The sequence below is a fragment of the Berghia stephanieae genome, chromosome 1 (genome assembly GCF_034508935.2).
Source record: "Berghia stephanieae isolate SIO BIC M18660-M18661 chromosome 1, UCSD_Bste_1.3, whole genome shotgun sequence".
Classification (NCBI taxonomy): domain Eukaryota; kingdom Metazoa; phylum Mollusca; class Gastropoda; order Nudibranchia; family Aeolidiidae; genus Berghia; species Berghia stephanieae.
The window spans coordinates 12,608,962-12,630,098 of NC_088360.1; the positions used below are offsets into that span (position 1 = coordinate 12,608,962).

Here is a 21,137-nt window from a genome sequence, read left to right on the forward strand (position 1 = left end):
ATTTTTTTTAAATTTGTCCAGAAAAACTTGTCTTCTAGATGAAAGTCATTTTAATCGACCGATATGTGAAGGTCGAGTTTTGCGGCCAAAATTTTAAAAACGGATTTGGTTTTTTTTTTCTCTGAGTATGGCAGAACGATATCTTTTTAAAAAGGAGAGAAGAGAGAAAGAGAAAAAAGGGATAGATAGATAGAGAGAGAGAGAGAGAGAGAGAGAGAGAGAGAGAGAGAGAGAGAGATAGATGCGGGAGGGTGGGGTGGGGGGGGGGGTTAAAAAAGAGGGAAAAGTATAGAGATGGATAGATAGATAAAATATATCTATATTATATATATAGAGAGAGAGATATAGAAATAGAAATAGATAAATAATATGTTAGATAAATAATAGATAGATAAATAAATAAATATATATATATATATATATATATATATATATATATATATATATATATATATATAGAGAGAGAGAGAGAGAGAGAGAGAGAGAGAGAGAGAGATAGAGAGAGAGAGAATGAAAAACAACGTAAGTGAAGCACTGATTGACTATTGAATGTCTTTTTTCAAATGATTCGATTTGATCCTAAGGTGGCATTTTTTACAATCTTAAATCATATGAAATCCTCTGGCAAAGAAATTTATGGGGGAAAAGAGAAATATACTTAGCCAGTTGAGAAATAATAAGCAACCAGTCAGCATTTTAGAAAGACACTCCTCACGAACTGACAAAACACACAACAAAACCATGCACCTCTTTCAAAGAGAACTCTGTTCCCTCGCTAGGCAAGAAAATAATTCTCACATTGCTTCAATTATTCTTCCATTTTGTTCTTACAATTCATTTCTTGCTTCATTTTCATCTATTATCAAAGTCTCTATAATAAGTTACAATGACGATTATTTTATCTTGATTTTAATCAGATTTTCTTTTCCGCATTGTTTGTTTTTATTTCCTTTAAAAAAAAATTTCATTCGTGTAATGTTTAAGTGACACATAAATTGAAGTAATAATGGAAAACAATCGTCAACGACTTGATCCTGACAATTAGAAAGACCACATTGAAAGAAAACGTGTTATAAATCTGCCACACACTGACAAAAGTTTTTTTTAAATGTCCAGTAAAACTTACATCTACTTAAGATAATCTATTACCTACTAAGAATGCTCTATAGAAGTGTCTGAGAAAACCTTTACCTTGTCAAAAAACCTCAAACGTAAATTTCTAAATACAAGTTGATATTTGAAATATATTTGTTCTTGCCAAAAAAGGTTAAAATATTTTGATGTGTCAGTGCGCAGCAGGAATGTTCATCATTAGCTCCGAAACTGGTACACTTTGGACATGACGTCATCGAGCAGTAGTTTGATATCACACAAAAAAGTAAGTTTTATTAGTTCAGTTTGAATGAATTAATATGCCATTGATGTAATCAGACAATCGGGCGGTGAAATATAAATTAATCTTTTAAGAAGACATAGAATATGCTAGAATCTAGGAGTTGTTTATTTTTACTCAAATTGCTCTACACAAAATAAATATGAATGTATTTATTCAATTTACAATATATTCAACTATTCTGACTTTGGAGGCGGCCATTCATTTTCTTTCTAAACTTCAATACATTTATTGTAGTAATCTGACCTAGTCCAAGCTAGTTTTTCGATTTAGGTCGTATATCTATTGGAAATACCTATTTATTCAACATGTTCGTATATTTGGGGGAGGGAGGGGGCTGGGGGGGAGGGAGGGGAGGCTGTTGTGTGTTTCTTTTTAATATTAAAATATATATCCCCATTCAAGAGAGGTGTCGGATATTTATATAAAGATCTAAAGAAAGCTTTGAACCTGTCAAATCCACGTAGTTAAAAATATGGCAAGAAAACTTGTCCTTCAAATATCGGTCGATTTAAACATGGCACACACTCTCAAACTTGGGCATTTAAGTACGTACCTGAGACTTTAAATTAGCCCCAGGTTTGGAAGTCTCTGACAAGATGAGTGTCATTTAAATCAATCGATATTTGAAGGGCGAGTTTTCCGGCCAATATTTTAAATACATGGTCAAAAAACCTCAAACGTAAAAAATTTCTAAACACAAGTTGATATTTGAAATATATTTGTTCTTGCCAAAAAAGGTTAAAATATTTTGATGTGTCAGTGCGCAGCAGGAATGTTTATCATTAACTCCGAAACTGGTACACTTTGGACATGACGTCATCGAGCAGTAGTTTGATATCACACAAAAAAGTAAGTTTTATTAGTTCAGTTTGAATAAATTAATATGCCATTGATGTAATCAGACAATCGGGCGGTGAAATATAAATTAATCTTTTAAGAAGACATAGAATATGCTAGAATCTAGGAGTTGTTTATTTTTACTCAAATTGCTCTACACAAAATAAATATGAATGTATTTATTCAATTTACAATATATTCAACTATTCTGACTTTGGAGGCGGCCATTCATTTTCTTTCTAAACTTCAATACATTTATTGTAGTAATCTGACCTAGTCCAAGCTGGTTTTTCGATTTCGGTCGTATATCTATTGGAAATACTTATTTATTCAACATGTTCGTATATTTGGGGGAGGGGGGGGGGAGGGAGGGGAGGCTGTTGTGTGTTTCTTTTTAATATTAAAATATATATCCCCATTCAAGAGAGGTGTCGGATATTTATATAAAGATCTAAAGAAAGCTTTGAACATGTCAAATCCACGTAGTTAAAAATATGGCAAGAAAACTTGTCCTTCAAATATCGGTCGATTTAAACATGGCACACACTCTCAAACTTGGGCAGTTAAGTACGTACCTGAGACTTTAAATTAGCCCCAGGTTTGGAAGTCTCTGACAAGATGAGTGTCATTTAAATCAATCGATATTTGAAGGGCGAGTTTTCCGGCCAATATTTTAAATACATGGTTTTCTAGAGTATGGCAGCTGATTGGTTGTTGATTACATTCAATGGCATATATGAAGAAATTCATGAAATCATCCATTCTGGTAACTATTCTTTTCAATAGTAGTCTTGTGTGTTAAATCCTATACGCAACTCTACCGCTAATGTGCAGAACAAAAGCATTTCTGTGTTCCATTCCTCGGCCAAATCCAAAATCTTTATAACGTTTTAAGTCTCGCAATTTGATGAAGCATATTTTTCACCGATAAAATATTTTTGTAGGTTGAAATTTTTCGAAATATGGAACAAAATAATAGCGATCAAAGGAATGCCATTCAGTCGACCGACCATACGGAAGCACGACTTGAAAAAAAAAACAAAAAAAAAAAAAAACCAAACACAAATGTAATGAAAACTCAAGAGAGCTAGACAATTAGAATATGGGTAACATTTCATGATCACTATTATATAGCGGAGGAATGAAACACTGCCAAACACCGAATAAATATGTACAGTAAAGAATAATATTGTGAGTTGTGAGTGATTAGTAGTGAGTGGTGGGTAATGACGATTGAGTCGTGCTGTCAACGATGACGTGCGTTCGTGCAAACAACTCTGCTAATGTCCATCCATTTCAAGAACAAATAAGAGCATCATTACCGTAGCCGTCGTCATCAGCACTGTCCCCTGGGCCGTTATTAGCGACCATGCCCAGGGGAAGGAGAAGAAAACTTTTGGGCAAGGCGTCTAGAATACTTGTATATTCCTGTTGACCCACATTCTCTACAATTGGAAATAAAATGGAATTATACAATCAAACGAAAATCAACCAGTTTGTGCAGATATCGGACCCAGTAAATGTTGAGCTTTGCACGATGTGTGAACCATTTCTTTGAATAAGTGGAAATTTTAAAATGTAGAAATGATAGATTTAAACAAGATCTCCATGAGGCATTTTTAAACAATTCATCGTATGTTTATGTTATAAATGGGTGTTCATAGCAGCACAACCATTATAGGAAAGGAACGAAATATTGTATTTAGATGTCACAACATTGCAAGGAGGCTTTTATAATTTGCAATTGTGCACGCACCCCCCCCCCCCCCCCCCGGGCCCCCAAAAAAAATAAAAAAAAATAAAACAAAATAAAAACACAAAAAAACAAAAAAAAACAAAAGAACACCCAAATAAAAACAAAAACAAACAAACAATCAAACAAAGAAACAATAACAAAACAAAAACGTCCCATGTATATCTTGTAATTTAACCCTTTGAAGAGCTCAAAGTGTTTCCTTCATGCCTTTCATCTACAAAAGAAATGAGATACAATATAGTACTAGTTTACAGAAAATGAGGAAAGCAATATTTATATCATAGGACTAACACCACAAACTGCATCATTGTATAAATAATGTTTATAATTATCCAGTGGTGTAAGCATGCTTTTCTTTAATAACTCAGGTTGTATTTATAGCTGAAGTTAACGGCTCTCCAATGATATTAACAATGTTTGTTGAGTGGTTTTTTTTTTTTTTTTTGGTTTGTTTTGTTTTTAAGGCGATAAAGGAACCAAGTAAGCAGTTGTTTCCATGTTTTTCTATTTTAAAAAACACGTTTTTTGTGCACTAAAAGCTATTGTTTATGAACATCTACAACTCCTTATTATGTACGTAACAATAATATACACAGCACCTTTCACTTACCGTGATATTTGCGTTGTAGCGACCGTAACAAAAACGATGATTATAATTGATCTGCAGTAGTGCCGCGCTGAAGACCGGTCTGGACCGCGGTCCGACGGTCTTTTAGCTGTGAACCGAAGACCGTCCCAGAGGGGAAGACCGGCGGCGGTCCTCACTTCTTATCACCTTTCAACTAGTGCGGGGCGGTCCTTGCAAGGACCACGGTCCTACGGTCTCGCGCCATAGCCTACTACTTCCCCAGCGATTCGTTGCTTCGGTTGCCTATCTTCCACCAATCACCACCCATCCCACTTAATTAATCGCACCCACCCCCCTTTGCCATACACTAAACGACACAGACGACCATACAGGCAGACGACCACCAACCTCCACTCCGCAAACCGCCCTTTCGTGTGTGAGATGGGGGGAACAGGAGGCGCACGCCTTGGACGATTCCATTATACGGGGTAAATTTCAAAATTTACTACACCATAATGATCGCAATGACAATGATCTATGGTGAAGGCATGACCCCTCTTCTCTAATGGGTTATTGTTTGAAATGTATGTGACTACAAAAGATGTGTGTGTTTGTGTGTGTGTGTGTGTGTGTGTCGAACCTAGCAAGTAGCAAATCCGATTTTTTGTTTTCTTTTGTCCATCTCTTGTCACCACTCCTTTCTATCGCAGTGTTGTCATTTAAAATAATACAATAATATTAAAATTTCGTTTGGTGTTTTTACTAATCAAATAATATGAGTTTCATTAGTTTCTTCCTTCCAAAAAAACCAGTTATAACTTCTGAATTTTAAAAAAGTCCAATAGAATATTTGGGGACCCCGATAGCTCAGTTGATAGAGCACTCTCTTTATACGCAAAGGGCCAGAGATCGATCCCGGGTGCAGTCGATTTTTTTCTGAATCGCTGTCTACTCAGCAATGAATGGGTAGCTGAGTTTGTTAGATCTGGCGAAAAGTCACCATCGATCCCTCTTATCACCTCATCCACCCCCTCTTATTATAACTTCACGTCTCTCTCTTACTCTTCAATGCTCGCTGCCCTCTAATGTGTGTGTGGGGGAGGGGGGGGGGGGGTAGGAGTTGCGTGTGTGTATCAACGCCACGAACAACTCGATCAACGCCTTGGGCGATGCCATTATCTCCGTTAATGGGGATAAATTTCAAATTTTATTAAATTATCGAAGTAACAATGAAGTACGGTGAGCAAATAAAGAAGGCATCACCCCTCTTCTCTAATTAGGTTACAATTTGAAATGAGTGTGACTACTCCGTGTGTTTTACTCCTGTAGGCCACGGTTTTCATCGTGTAACGGTCTTTAACGGTTCAAGAATGAACGATCCCACGCTCTAAAAGGTCAAACCGGTTCGAATTTCCAACAGTCTCTCAGGAATGTTCAATGTCCTAGGACCGGTCCTTGCGGTCTTCATTTCCCAAGGACCGTAGGACCGTGGTCCTTAAGCTTGCCAAGGACCGCCCCGCACTAATCTGCAGGGACTGTCTTACCAGTACTTAAGATTTCTTCTGATGCTTCCTTTTTTGCTATTATTACTTATACTACTACTACTTTTACTACTATTACTTCTACTACTACTACTACTACTACTACTACTACTACTACTATTGTTACCCATGTTGCTATTTATACAAAACTCACCCGTCACAGAATTTTTAGAATAGGTATCACACGAAACTTCCACATTTTAAAATCAACATTAAGATTTAACTACGTAACTGAAGGTGAACGTTGGCTTCCATTTACTACAGAGACAAATTGTGCGACCGAGTCAACATGAACCATTGATCGATTCATATGATCCGTTTATGAAAAATGATTGGCAGAACATTACTTAGCTCTGTAATAAATTGAAGCGACACTATTTGCAATCATTCTGGTCAGTTTTCGGATCCTCAAAGTCAAGCATCAACCACATAACTAAATACCACCTTCTTGTTTGCTGGGTAAGATGTAAATGACACGTACTCAACTTAACTGAAAAGGGAGGGGGGGGGGGGGGGGGGGGGCGGGAAAGAAATTTCACTGTTACCACTTCCCATAAAACATCCTCTACTCACTGAAGGGGGTATATGTCAAGGTTGCGACAATGAATGGAAATGGATGATTTGTATTACAATGAATAAAGCCAACATCGCTGGACCAGAAAGATTGGTCGACTTAAAGCAAGGTTGTCTTTATTCATTATCAATGGAACTAACTTAGATAAAGACAGAAAGTTTACCGAACATGGATAATTCCAAAGATACAAACTTCCTTGCACGTTCTCCACTTTGTTAAGAGGGGGCAAAATTAAATATTATCATCTGTCCAAGACGTTCGCCGTATATTTAATGGGGGTAGATTCCAGCAATACCACCATTCTAAGACGTCAACGAAAAGCCAACATATAACTTTTGAGACCTTGCAAATTTGGTGGAATAACAAATAGATTTATCTTCGACTCAATACAGCCCGTGCTCGTCATCAAGGTCGCGATAATCTCGATTGAATGTATAACGGGTTTCAGTGTGTAATATACAGGGGATCCCGCGCAAAGTCAACACCTAATTTTGGTCCTAAATTTTCTGTTCTTTGACTAACCCACAAAGTCAATCTTGCTACTATAAGTCAATATTTCTGGTCCGGCGATGTCAGCTTTATGAGGATTCCACTGTAATACAAATCATCCATTTCCATTCATTGTCGATAGCTCCAGTGTCAAATAACTGACGTTACAATAGTAAATCTCCTGATTGCCATTGATCCTAAGTACTTGTATTATACATAATTAGTCCTTAAGATAATCAATGAAACCACCAAGTCAACGGAAAAAAAAATAATGAACAAAAATCAATATTTTGGTTTTCGTTACCGTTCCTGGTACCTTGAATTAAAAAAGCAGTTGTGACTAATTATATCAAATCGGTGTGGTGAACCTGATGTTTACTATTGAACTTTACGCTTAATTTCCAAAATTTGAATAATAAGCCTTCATTGAATAATGTGAATTTTGTTCATTAACCTTTACAAACTTAAAATTCCTAATTCTGATCACTTTGGCTCCATTTTCCTCATCTGTTTAGCCAGTCACTCTCGTACCCTGGAAAGACAAGTATTTAAAACATTGACTTTGACCACAAAATTCGTCCTGTTAATATTGATCGATGTAAATGGCCTCGGGAGGTCCCAGGTTTGAGAGTTTTTGCCAAGATGAGGGTCAATTAAATCGATCGATATTTGAAGAACGAGTGTTCTGGCTAAATGTTTAAATACGTGTTTTTCCAGAGTACAACAGACTGGTTAATCTGACTAATACCGGACTATGCGAAGGATGGTTCATATTTTGCTCAGCTTCAGCAGTTTAAATTAATCTGATGTCCATGCCAGGGTGTTCACATTTACGTCTGTTCAGTTGCTATTTTTTTTTTTTTTTTATTAATTATATTTTTTTTATGAACCTTATGGCGCTAAAGACAAGTTTTATGCCGTTTCAAAAGTGAAAATAGATTGAATATTTGGCAATTAAATTAAGAGCAAAAGAAAAAGTGAGAAGTATAGAGGTTTTTGTAGTGAAAAATGAAAACAGCTCAATTGAAATGAGTGTTGCTAATGGGCTCCGAAGCATAGAGAGAGAGAAAGGCAAAGAAAAAAAAAATGTACGTAAAAATATGACAAACATGCCGCCACAACCAGAATAACGATCTTCTTTTTCTTCATAAAAACTGACTGACATGAGTTTCTATATTGCATTTCAATATGTCAAATCTACTTACTTGAAAATTTAGAAATTCATTTGCTATGGTTAACTTTAAAAACCAGCAATTTACCCTCACAATGATTTAAATAACACTTCAAAATCCTTAAAAAGTATGTATTCTGCCATCAACATTCGTTTTCAATATGTTTTAATGACTTAAAGATGCTCATGAAGTTCTAAAATTGGAGCCAAAACGTTAAAATTCTACGAGTTCTTCGTTACAGTATACAGGTCTGATAAACTGTGTAGTCACAAATTTTAAAAAAACGAGCCGCTATTTATTTCTTTTTATTGTTAAAAGTTTAAAGACATCTTTTCCAAATTTTCACTACTATTAGAACTCTTGTTTAACAATTATAGATTATGAGCGGATTTTGAAAAATCTTGTAACACTAGATCTACCTAAAAATTTCGATATTGGCGAAAAGATGACGCAAATTATTGTGGCATTTGCTCCTTGTAATTCTTTAAAGTGCTAACTTTGTTGTAATCGTTGGACCAAAATAGGTATGCGAGTGTACTACTAGTACTAGAGTCTAAGCGATTTTTTACATGATGATGAAAATAATGTTTATGATGACATAATAATGAGTGTTTGCTAAAAATTGCAACAAAGACCATCGCTATTTATTCTCTGCAATGGTGCGCCATTTCCCACCTGATATTGTATTTCTGAACACGGTTTTGAAAAATCAATCTACGTATAAGGATTTGTTACATTTTGTTTTGAATTTGAAAGAAATCCATGAAGAGCCTTGAAGAGCCGACAAAAAGCGCATGTTTTTTGTGGGTTTTTTTGTGTGACCACATGATATATATTATATGCATATTCATATATATGTATTTACATAGTGCCTTTCTGACAGTCTTTGGATAAAATGAGTAAAGCTGACTGTCAACATCCGATAAAGGAATAGATATAATAATTTGACAACCGGACTGCCTAGACTTGATTTCATTTGACATTGATCGTCTAGTCACTTTTTTTGTTTATTTGTTTTGCATTTTTTTTCTTGCCGAACAAGTGGGCTCGTTGAATTAAATTAAAAACCTGTTTGTTTTTGAGATTTAAATTTAAAAGCACTCTAGTCACACCTGGATCAAATGACCACTATAATATTTTTTTTAAATACTAAAATTGTGAGAAGGTGCGCAATGATGTCAGCTTTTTATCTCGCATTCGTTTTGGTTCGACGTCTTTTTCACTTGAAAAAGTAAAAATACAGGAGTCAGATAAAAGAGTGAGCATATATAGATGATAAAAGAAATGTATGGCGTTTTCACAAAGAACAAGAATGCAGGAAACAGAGAGCTACAGCCAATACCTTAACTGTTAATTTTAAAGCAGGCACTATTTCAACTGACATTTCCAATATCATTTACTGTGAACGTTGCATTTCACACAGTTCTAGCAAAACTAATGAGATTATGTACCTCTTGATATGTGGCAACGTCATAATGTCAGCTGATTGCTACAGAGTGCACAATTAATATTTCAACTGTGACGCGACTAATCAATAAACTATGCTTTATAAATTTGAATTTTGTCACAAAAGTAAAGAAGTAATGTAAGTGACGTGTACTGGTCTGCAAGTCTGATAACCCAAAATGTTATGGTCTTAGTGTTATTAATGGAAATACTCTCACACCAACGCAAACTATTGTCCACTACAACAATGTAAATACAAGCCCATAATTGTGTTCTTGTATAAGACCTGCTAATATGTGCACATAGAATGTAAGTCATTGTCGTGTTATCGTCCTGTAAAAGAGAAATAGGAATGGGGAAATAAAATTGAAGACAAAAGAAAAACAACATCAAAAGCGTAACAAAGCAAAAGAATCAAGCAATAATGAATAATATCATTGATGACAATGACCAGAAAAGGATATTTTCGCAAACATGATAATATTGGGGTAATTCAAAAATAAAGCTGGTGCAATTTGCAGCTAGTCAAAGAGTGAACACAAAACAGGAAGTGTAATCAGTATGTGCTATATCAAGCTTTTTTTTTATTTATCTTTCAAGATTATGTATCCAGTATGATTTAAGGTCATTTAATATTTACAAACAAAATTGTAAATTAGCAGTGATTGGGGGCAATGAAGAATTGGATGGTGATATGATGATGATGGTGATGATGATGATGATGATGGTGATGGCGACTGTTGGTGACGACGACGGTGGTGGCACTAACTTGGATGATGGAAAAAATAATAATGAAAAGGTGAAAGCAAAGTATAATAATAATGAGGAAGATACAGACAGTGGCGAATATTTAAATGGGAATGAAAATTGAATATTATTGCTTTGAACAGTGTCATTTTAAGTTATAAAAAATCCTACATTTATACTCATCTCTCTCTCTCATCTCTCTCTCTCTCTCTCTCTCTCTCTCCTTTCCATCCATCGCTCCCACGCTACACACTACCAAGCATATAAGTATTTCTATTTGCACAGACAAAAACAAAACCCACAATAAAGTGGAGAATATACTCGGTGATAAATTTAAAGATGGAAATACAAGATAAAAAAAGGTCCAAAAAGAACGGACAACTGACTGATCCCTCTAAGAATCGGCAAAAGAAGGGGAAAAAAGGATTTTTTAAGTCCTGAAATAATTCATTGATGTCTATGGTCAAAAACTATAAATGAAAAACATACATTTTCAATAGTAAAAGCTCTTCTCTCTTGGTCCGACGATACAACGAAGCTCATTGTTGTAAATGTAAGCTATCTTGAAATAAAGATATTCATCTTATAGAGACACTTGATTTTAAGGACAATGCGAGAAAATGACTTTAAAATATGACGAAAAGTATCATATAAAGTATCTAACACCAGACGAGAGAAAGTAAGAAATAGAGAGAGAGAGAGAGAGAGAGAGAGAGAGAGAGAGAGAGAGAGAGAGAGAGAGACAGATAGATAGATAGAGAGAGAGAAGGAGAGAGAGAGAGGAGAGGAGCGGGGATAGAGAGATAGAGTGAGAGAGGGAGAGACAGAGGGAGAGAGAGATAATGTGAGCGAGAGAGAGAGAGAGAGAGAGAGAGAGAGAGAGAGAGAGAGAGAGAGAGAGAGAGAGAGAGAGAGAGAGAGAACCTTCACATCCTAACCCATCACCTTTTCCAAGTACAAAAATAATTATATATTTTTAAAAATGAAGATGTAATTATGTGCATTGGTGACAAATGTATTGTATTGTCGTCTATCCTATGGAATGTAGTTTGGAATGAGAGAAATATAATTAATTGATGAACTCCCTGGTGTTCTTAGCTTCACTGCTCATTAATCAACACATTTGTGTGACTTCTCGAGTACACACTTAGGCGGAATGATCACAATGGATCGAGCGATACACAGACAGAGGAACCCAACAGGTTTAAGTAAGTCATATAAATCCGTAAGGCATAGCTGAGACACAGATAATAATATTGTTGTAATTACTGGGACTATGTCAAATCCCATTTTACGATTTTTAAAAAAAAGTAGAAAGCAAGAAAAAGTAATGTTCAAAACAAAATCTTCCTTATAGTTTTCCCAATTTTCCTCCTCTAAGGAATTTGTTAAGGCGCGTTTTAGAACATTTTTGGGATCAATTTCAGAGTAAACGAATCACACATATACATATATACATAAACACGCAAACAAACACACACAGAGGATAGTACCAGATGCAGGGCCAACAGCGCTTTCAACACACTTAAACCTCGAATGTAAAATGAAATGAAGTACAGTTCAAGCGAAGAACAAAAGTTGATCTTTTCAATAATCTATTCTATTGAGCTTCCAACACAAGTTTCTACCATAATCAGTCAGAGATACTTTTCTGCTTGTTTGAATTGATATTGGAAATATCGAACAACTGGTTATACAAGACATATAGATTGACCCTGTTTTGTACCATCTCTTTAAATATAAAACTTAATATATTAATTTAATATAATCATATTGAATCTCTCTCTCTCTCTCTCTCTCTCTCCCCCCCCCCCCCCCCCCCCCCCCCCCCCCCCCACCATTCCTCGTCCTTCCTCTGCCATCTATTGCTTTCACACTCCAAACATTTTTATCCAAACTCTTACACGTGTTCCCATATACCCGGAGAGTGTGCATGGCTTAAGACAATTTAATTTAATTAAGGCAGCAATTAATATCATAAAGTAGCGTATACTTTGATTGCAAGGGATTAAGGTGTGTATATTATTAAGACAAAAAGAAACCAACTCTAAATTGAATGACATATAAACACAAATAAATATTCAAAAATCTTAACGAAAAAAAGGTAAATGTTTACAATGAATAAATAAATTATAAAAACATGCAGCAATAGGGTAAAATATCCAAGCAAATTTCAGCCTTAAAGTAATCTCAATATCCAAATGGAGAACTGAGAGGTCACCTGGGGCCTTAAGTGAATAAGAGGTCACTTGGAGACTTAAGTGAATAAGAGGTCACTTGGAGACTTCAGTGAATAAGAGGTCACTTGGAGACTTCAGTGAATAAGAGGTCACTTGGAGCCTTAAGGCAAGAAGTCACCCGGGCCATTCAGTGTATACAAAGCAGATAATTGAACCACATACTATTTTCACAATGCATGTAACATCACAAAAGAATATACTATAAATCCAAAAAAATCAAATCAAATCAAATTACAAAACATCACAAACAAACAAACAAACAAACAAACAAACAAACAAACAAAAAAAATAAATCAAAATTAAAAAAGAAAGAAAAAAACATTTTTGTATGACTGAGCTAACTGCATATGGCTTTTTTCAGAGTTGGGCAGGTCTAATGATGCCAAGCACTGAATATCAGGATAAGCAACATAAAACTGAATTAACTACGATTGAGAAACCTCTTTGCTTTATACCTTGTTTCCAGATTCCAGTGAGTAACAATCTTTTTAAACAAAGAAACATTTTTCTGCCTGTTAAGTTTCTACAGCTTGAATGAAATAAAAATCACGAATATGGGATGAAAAAATGACAAAAATTCAAACTTGATAAATGTTAAAACAAACATCACCAGTGTATGACCTCCCAAAAAATAAAATAAAAAAGAAGAAAAGAAAGAAAACCCAAAGACATCTGTAATTGCTCTATACTGCCGTACTCTGGAAAAACCTATATATAAACTTTGGCCAGAAAACTTGTCCTTCAAATATCGATCAATTTAAATGACCCTCATCTTGGCAAAAACTCTCAAATCTGGGACTTTGCGAAGTCGCAGGTTTAAGAGTTTTTGCCAAGGTGGGGGTCATTTAAATCGATCAATATTTGAAGGACGAGTTTTCCGGCCAAGTTTTTAAATATGGGTATTTCCAGATTACGACAGTATAGCCCTTCACACAAAATAGCAAAATTCCATTTCCCATAAATTCTAGTAACAATAAACAGGAATCGAAAGTCTTAATGACACATATTTAAGTAGTTATCACATATGGAGGTAGAATGTATGTATATTATTATTTGTATATTTTTATTAGGTATCAAAAGGACTTGTTTTGTTGGGTTTTTGACCAAAGCTGCCCTAAACGCCTTAGCATCTACAATGAGAAGGGAAGGAAGATGCTTGTCCATATGACAAAAATAAATCCAAGATGAATTTGGTCAAAACATTTGTAAAAGCATCCAAGCTGTATCAGTTCCATGATATCCCATAGTTGTACTTAAATCACATTGAAATACGAAAGAAATCCAATAAGTACTAAGCACCCTGAAGCCTCTCATATCATCATTATTGTCATCAATCTTTTTTCCCCATAAATATGAATAAAAAATATTTTATCTCTTCATCAATAAATGAAAAGTTGGGCTACAATCCCAAATTAAAAGGGGGAAAAATAGAACAAAATATATATATAATTCACTAACACAAATCAATAAATCACAGATTCTGATTGTAAATCAAAATAAATTTGATTTGTTTCACTCACAGTCCCAATACAGAGACCTTGGAAAAATATATCATACTAATAAAACATAGAATTCAGATCGCAATGCACACTCTAACATGCTTATCAACTTTATCAAAATAATCATTAGTGCACATCAATTTGACGGAAGAAAAAAAGAAAAGGGAATTTGTATGAAATAAAAGTGAGAAAAAAATATATATCCATTTGTAAACTTTTAATTGCGCTCTTCCACTCTGCCATCAAGTTGATGAAAAAAAACAAAAACAATATTATCTAAAAAAAAATATAAATGTAACTCAGATCATTGATGTCTGAGATTATAATATTTTCAAACAAAAACTGAAAAACGTATAACTGTAACATAAATCATTTTTAAAGACAACAAGCATGCTACAGCTCAATGCAAGAAATATTCTCTTATCTTTTTTTCCAGAGGACAATTGTAAAAATATTGCACCAACATTAGCTACTAACTGATACATACATTTTGCAATTACAAGGAACTTATTTTCTTACAAAATCTTTCTTATATGACAATATAGATTTACGCGATATTTTTTTTAAAATGGTATTTCGAAAGATGACCTTTTTTAAAAATGATTTAAAACTTCCCTCAATAAACACTCTCATCTCATCTAGTTCCATATCTGAAGCAGACGTCGGAGGTCATCTTCCGCCAAGCTGATCTATCTCTTGCCAATTCTATTAAAGCAGCGCCACCTTTCTCAGCTTCATCTGTCCAAGTTCTTATCCCTTTCAAATACGTTATTCTTTGTCTTCCTCTTATTCTTTTTCCATTCATATTTCCAGTCAAGGCGAGTATTTCCAAACCAGGGTGGCGGATAATGTGTCCTAAAAATTCCATTTGGCGTTTGATGATTTTTGTTATCAGTGATCTTTTTCTGTTGGCCATTTCTAAAATTTCTTCATTTCTTTTCCTTTCCATCCATGACACCCTCATCATTCTTCTGTAAAACCACATTTCCACTGCCTCCAGTCTTTTAACCATGGTCTTGTTTATGGTCCAGCTCTCACAACCATATAGCAGCACAGACAGTACATAGCAATCCAGGACTTTGATTTTGTTTTCATGCTAATATTCCTGTTTTTCATAATTGTATGCAGCTGGTTGAATGCATTCTTCGCCATACCTATTCTTTTCTTTATTTCACAATCTGATTTTCCATTGGATGTTACATTGAAGCCTAAATATTTGAAACATTCAACTTGTTGTATTGTTTGTCCTCTGCTTGTTATTACACAGGCTGGTGGGTTATTATTTTTAGATACCGTCATACATTCTGTTTTAGATATATTCAGTTCCAGTCCCATATTTTCACTACTCCTGACTACAACATCCAGTAATTCTTGTAGTTCATGTTCAGATTCTGCCAGTAGAACCGTATCATCTGCATACCTCAGATTTGTTACATTCTTTCCTCCAATACACACCCCCTTCTTATAAACACTATTGAACAGAATAAATTTCAAAAGCGTATTTTCTATATATTTTGAAACTTATAGATAATTTAGTTGAACCATTCTCTTCCAAGAATTGTAGAGAGAAATGGTTAAGTCACCTATCAGAGAAATTCTTGCTATGAGTTGTATCAGCATTGAGAAACAAAATGTTTTGCCTTCGCAGGCTGAACACTAACGGTTTAAAGAATGGGGTTCAATGTCTCGGACATTGATAACCGAGTGCAATCAATATAACAAGGGTGATTTGAGAAAAATTTGAATAGCAATGTACAAAAAAGATGTGAAAAAAAGGGAAATGAAAGTGAAAAAATTATAACAAAGTAAACACAACATTCAAACAAGAACAAAATTGCAATTAAAAAAAAAAAACTACATCAGAGTAAGATGTAAGCTCCTTAAAACGAGGATAAGAAAAAAAACAGAGTAAATCAAAACATGAAATGAGATAAAAACATATCTCTCAAATAAAAATAAAAACTGCACCAAAATAATTAGCAAAGAAATGTTAACACCCAACAAAAAAATTTTCAATTGGAAAAAGAGAAATGGAGGGCTAAAAAAAGAAGAGGGAAAGAAGAAATATGACAAAAAGTGGAGAGAGAGAGAGAGAGAGAGAGAGAGAGAGAGAGAGAGAGAGAGAGAGAGAGAGAGAGAGAGAGAGAAGAGAGAGAGAGAGAGAGAGAGAGAGAGAGAGAGAGAGAGAGAGAGAAAGAAGAGAGAGAGAGAGAGAGAGAGAGAGAGAGAGAGAGAGAGAGAGAGAGAGAGAGAGCAGCAAAAAGTGACACCCCTCTCTCCCCTTCAAAAGGAAGTAAAAAAACAAAAACAAACCATAATCAAAAAAGAAAAAATTCATTATGAAACAGCCAGAGAAAAAAAAAAAGAAAAGCAAACACAGAGAGCGAAAAAAAAAGAAAGTAATAAATAAGGAAATAAAGCAGCGACAGACATCCTTAAGATGAAGAACTTATATACAGCACGGTGTCATACAAGGGAAACAACAATGAGAATATAAATTATATTTGGAAAAAAAAAAGAGAGAGAGAGAGAGAGATACTCAAGGCCATATTTGTACTCAACAGCTGAAAGATGTGATGAAAGTAGGGCTGGCTCAACAGGAAAGTAAAGGTGGAATAATAATAATATTTATAAAAGATAAATAATACAACAAGAAATGGACAAGAAGGCAGCTAGTCACAGTCTTTGTCATGAAGCCTTTGTGTTATTATTTTGTTGATTGGCTGCCTGCTTTTCACGAAAATTTCTGAAGGAGTATTTCTCATTCACACCTTTTTGACCGATCTCATCCCATGTTTTGAGGTTCCGTTCCTTTCGATGCTTCTCCCATCTCTCATCATCTGATTCATGCGTCAGGTATCGCAGGTTTCCAACCTGCATTTCCAAAATGCGTAGATCACACCAAGTTTGGTAGTCCTAGGAATGATGAAGATTACATCAATAATGTCAGAGTGGAAGAAAAATCTAAATGATCTTGAACCTTTAATTTCTTCCTAATTGCAAAGCTTGAATTCAAATTGGCTAATAATAAACATTTACAGATCCATCTTAGTGATGGTACTTTCTGGTAACTTGAAGTTATGTCCATCAAATGTTTAACACTCAATTTTGCAATCCTATTTATTTGAAGCAGGATAACTGATTTCATGCAAGGGAATTTTTAAAAGCATAATTTATAAACCGGGCTTATGTTTCTCACAAAAAAAATCATTGTCTAAAAGTCCATGAGAAGGGGAAGCTTGTCCATATAATTTTAATGAGATTAAGCTTTATATATAAAGCAATCGTAAATAAATATGCTAAACACGTTTAACAGAGTTGCCAATTCAATAGGCAAAAATTTACTTAACTTTTACACAAACACATTGATAGATCCCTTTCTGAGTGCTGAAATCCAGTAAAAAGACATTAGTACATGCCTTTAAATAGTGAAAATATCACTTAGTTATATTTCCATCACTGTACCGTAAAAATTAGAAAATGGGATCACCATGGTTAATAACCTCCAAATCACTCAAAATTACTGTAGGTGAACATACACCTGAATTTATCAGCAGGAGTTAAATTTTCCAAAAAAATATTCACATTTTATACCTGTTGAGTACGCAGCACTTTTTCAATAACTTTCAAACCATGTGGATACAAAGGCATTCCTCTACAGATGCCAATATTTATATACATCACAAACAATGTATCAATTGTTTTTGTTAATTTAATAATAATTTTTTAAAAAATAATATTGTAATAATTTCCCCTCAAGTTTAAAAAAAAAAATTTAAATTATTCAAAAAACCTTTGGTATACCATAGTGTGAGGATAGAACAATAATAAATCATTTCCCTGTATATATACTTATATAAAAAGAGATTCAGGGATTTAGATAGCGTATGGAACGATATCCAATTATTTATTTTGTTACAAGCAAACTATGCAATTTCCACAGATATAACAACCCACTTCCAATCACAGTGGATGAAAGAGGACATTTTTTAATTTGATTTCATTGATTAAGCGCATTTTGTGTATTTCTTAAATTTACTCATTAAGTTACGTCAGTAATAAAGACAACTTAATAAACCGGTCTCACACTCAGTACAAATGATTTTATGTCCATTTGTTGTGAAGATACTACTACTTGAGAGATTAAAATCAGATCTAACCTATTTAACAAAATAAAAGTGAAATTTGACATATTTGAAAATTTACAATTTGCAGGAAACTTATCTGCAGATACAAAATTTACAAAGAAAATGGGTTGAGGACTTGAATAGTTGCTTAATTAAAACTGTCAACAAAAACAATACTAACGACGCAGATAATTCCAATCTTTCACACATGATTCCTATTCAGCTATTGGCACACAAATTTAAACAGACGCTGCAAGTCAAGTAATAATAAAATAACTGCACATTCTTAAAAAATAAGATGAAATTTTGAAAACTATCTTTAAAAATTATCTTATTGTTGTAAATATGTTATTAATATGAATTACTTATATAACAATTTAATAAAATGAATCATTAATCAAATTTAGATTTCTGGGGATAAATAAGTCGAATCATTGATTATGTTTCTGTTTATTAAAAATTTCTCATTAAGACAATGCTGTGATTGGATTTATTTTATTTAGCTAAAACTATAACTTTTACGTAAGTAAAAATCAAAAACAACCAACAAACAAACGATATAAATTAAAAGATGTCTACCTACAACACAACACATTTCATAAACTTTATCTATTAAAAATAGCTTAAGATTAACATTGTTAAAATATTCTCTTAAAAATTTTAATTCACTTAAATTTATGTATCAATTTCATGGGTTATCCCTCTTGCTTTTTAACAACATCATAATAATGATTAAATAATCAATAAAAACTCTGTTAATAAACTCTTTGGTAGTATAAAAATATTTTTGCTACACTTAATAACGGCAATACTACATTAGTTTGAAATTCAGAAAAAAAAACGATCAAAACGGCGAAAAAATTGTCTCCCTCTCTCAGTGTAAGGCTATGTCTCATCATCACTAGACTGGCTAGATTTACCTGGCGAACTAAACTGAAAGCAATAAACGCCTGTGTTATGTAGTTACTTTTTTCCTATTTAGCAGATGATTTGAAAATATACTGAGGATATATTTAACATACTGAATTCCGTAAAAATACGGAAAATTGGCAACCTTGGTTTAATAAGGGCCCCAAATCAACATCAAAACTTAACATGTAGGATGAGACATGACACCTGAAAAGTTTATAGCATTTTTTTTTTCCAAGACAACACTATTATCTGTCAGGTTCTCATTTTATACCTGAGAAAATTTGAGTACAGAGCCTTTTTCGAGGACTCAACTTTGCACTGCCCATGGTGGGAATCAAACCAGGGCCCCTTAGGTCAGATGCCAAGTATTATATGACAAGGTCACAAAGCAGCATATGTATCAATTGATTTTTAAGTTAATTTAATTGAATAATTCTTTTAAAAAACATGAATATTGGTAATGTCACCGCTCCCTCCCCCTCCCCCCCCCTTTCCCCCTCACCCTTCCCCACAAAAAAAATAATTTAATTGGCATTCATATAGAAATCCTTGTGGGGTCACATGATTCAACAGGTAGTAGTTGACTGGTAGACACATACATAAATCAGATTCCATGTATATACGTATATAAAAAGAGTACTCCTTCAGAGCCCACAGAGTTTCTGTAGCGAATGGACGATATCAATTGTTTGCTACCTTTGGATTGGATGCTAATCTATTGCACTTTCCACCAGATATAACAGACCCAGCTTCCCAATCACAGCTGGGTGAAAAGGGGGTTACATTTTTTTTTTAAATCTTGACTTCACTTAAGATTGGTCTCAGTTCCTTTGTGTATGTGCTCTACCAAATTATCAATCAAGACCCCATATGTAAATAAAGTTACAACTTTAAAATAAACCAGTTCTCACCTGAAGGAACACATGATTTAGTGACTTGTCCACTGTAAATCGTTTGCGCATCTTTACTTGTAAGAGATTAGAAATCAGATCTATGCCTGGATAACAAAGGAGGAAAAGGGTAAGCTTACTCAATTGAAAAACACTGATTCGATGGGAAAAGTTGACAGCACATTTCAGGGAACACATTCATGCAGATAATATTCAAAATTCACACCAAAGAAAAATGATTGAGGACCTATTTTGAATAGTTAGCTATTATTACACATGTCAAATAAAACAATACCAACGCCACTCAGATAATTCCAATCTGTAATCTGTAACTAATGATTCCTTTCAAACTATTTGGGCATCTTCAAATCTGTATACAGTACGCCTGCAGATAATATAATAGATCTTTTTAACTGACATCATTCTTTTAAAAAATACACCGAGTGATCCAGAGTGTTTGTGCCGAAAAATCTTATTGCTCCATGTGCAAAAGATTACATCATCAACTTGTCTGTAAACAATAATGGATAATATTAATTAACTGAAATTAATTTATCCAACACATTTAAATAAAATAAATGCATTTAAGACAAATTTAGAAATTTCCTTTGCAGGGCCAAAGAAACGTCGCCTGATTATTTTTTTCTCTCTAAAACATTTCATTCCAGAAAAATCCATACCAGAACTATTCTGAGTAATCGGGACTGATTTATTGTATATTCTAGCTATAAACAATATAAATCTATTTTAAGATAAAAAAAAAAAAAAAACAACAAACAAAAAAGAACAAAACAAGATATAAAGTAAAGAGATGTCCACCACCCCCACCCCCCCCCACACACACACACTTTCATAAAAATCATTTATCATATGTAAAATGATGCAGCTTTAGATTAAATTGGTATCATAGGCCATTAAGCATTTTGTTACTCTTTAAAAAAAA

General features: G+C 34.1%; 1 protein-coding gene across 8 annotated transcripts in view; it reads right to left on the bottom strand.

Annotated features, from left to right (window-relative positions):
- The window catches only part of LOC144968175 (serine/threonine-protein kinase D3-like), a 186,242-nt gene that overhangs the window by 4,377 nt on the left and 160,728 nt on the right, over positions 1-21,137 (bottom strand). For 5 of the 8 annotated variants that reach the window (XM_078906268.1, XM_078906259.1, XM_078906248.1 and 2 more), the window contains exons 20-22: positions 20,216-20,301; positions 17,037-17,181; positions 3,556-3,678 (exon numbers count right to left, since the gene is read on the bottom strand). In XM_078906268.1, coding sequence (XP_078762394.1) covers positions 3,556-3,678; positions 17,037-17,181; positions 20,216-20,301 — 354 coding nt within the window. Of the gene's footprint in view, positions 1-3,555; positions 3,679-16,537; positions 17,182-20,215; positions 20,302-21,137 lie in introns of those variants that run through there. The other 3 variants (XM_078906309.1, XM_078906299.1, XM_078906289.1) reach the window with 2 other exon arrangements.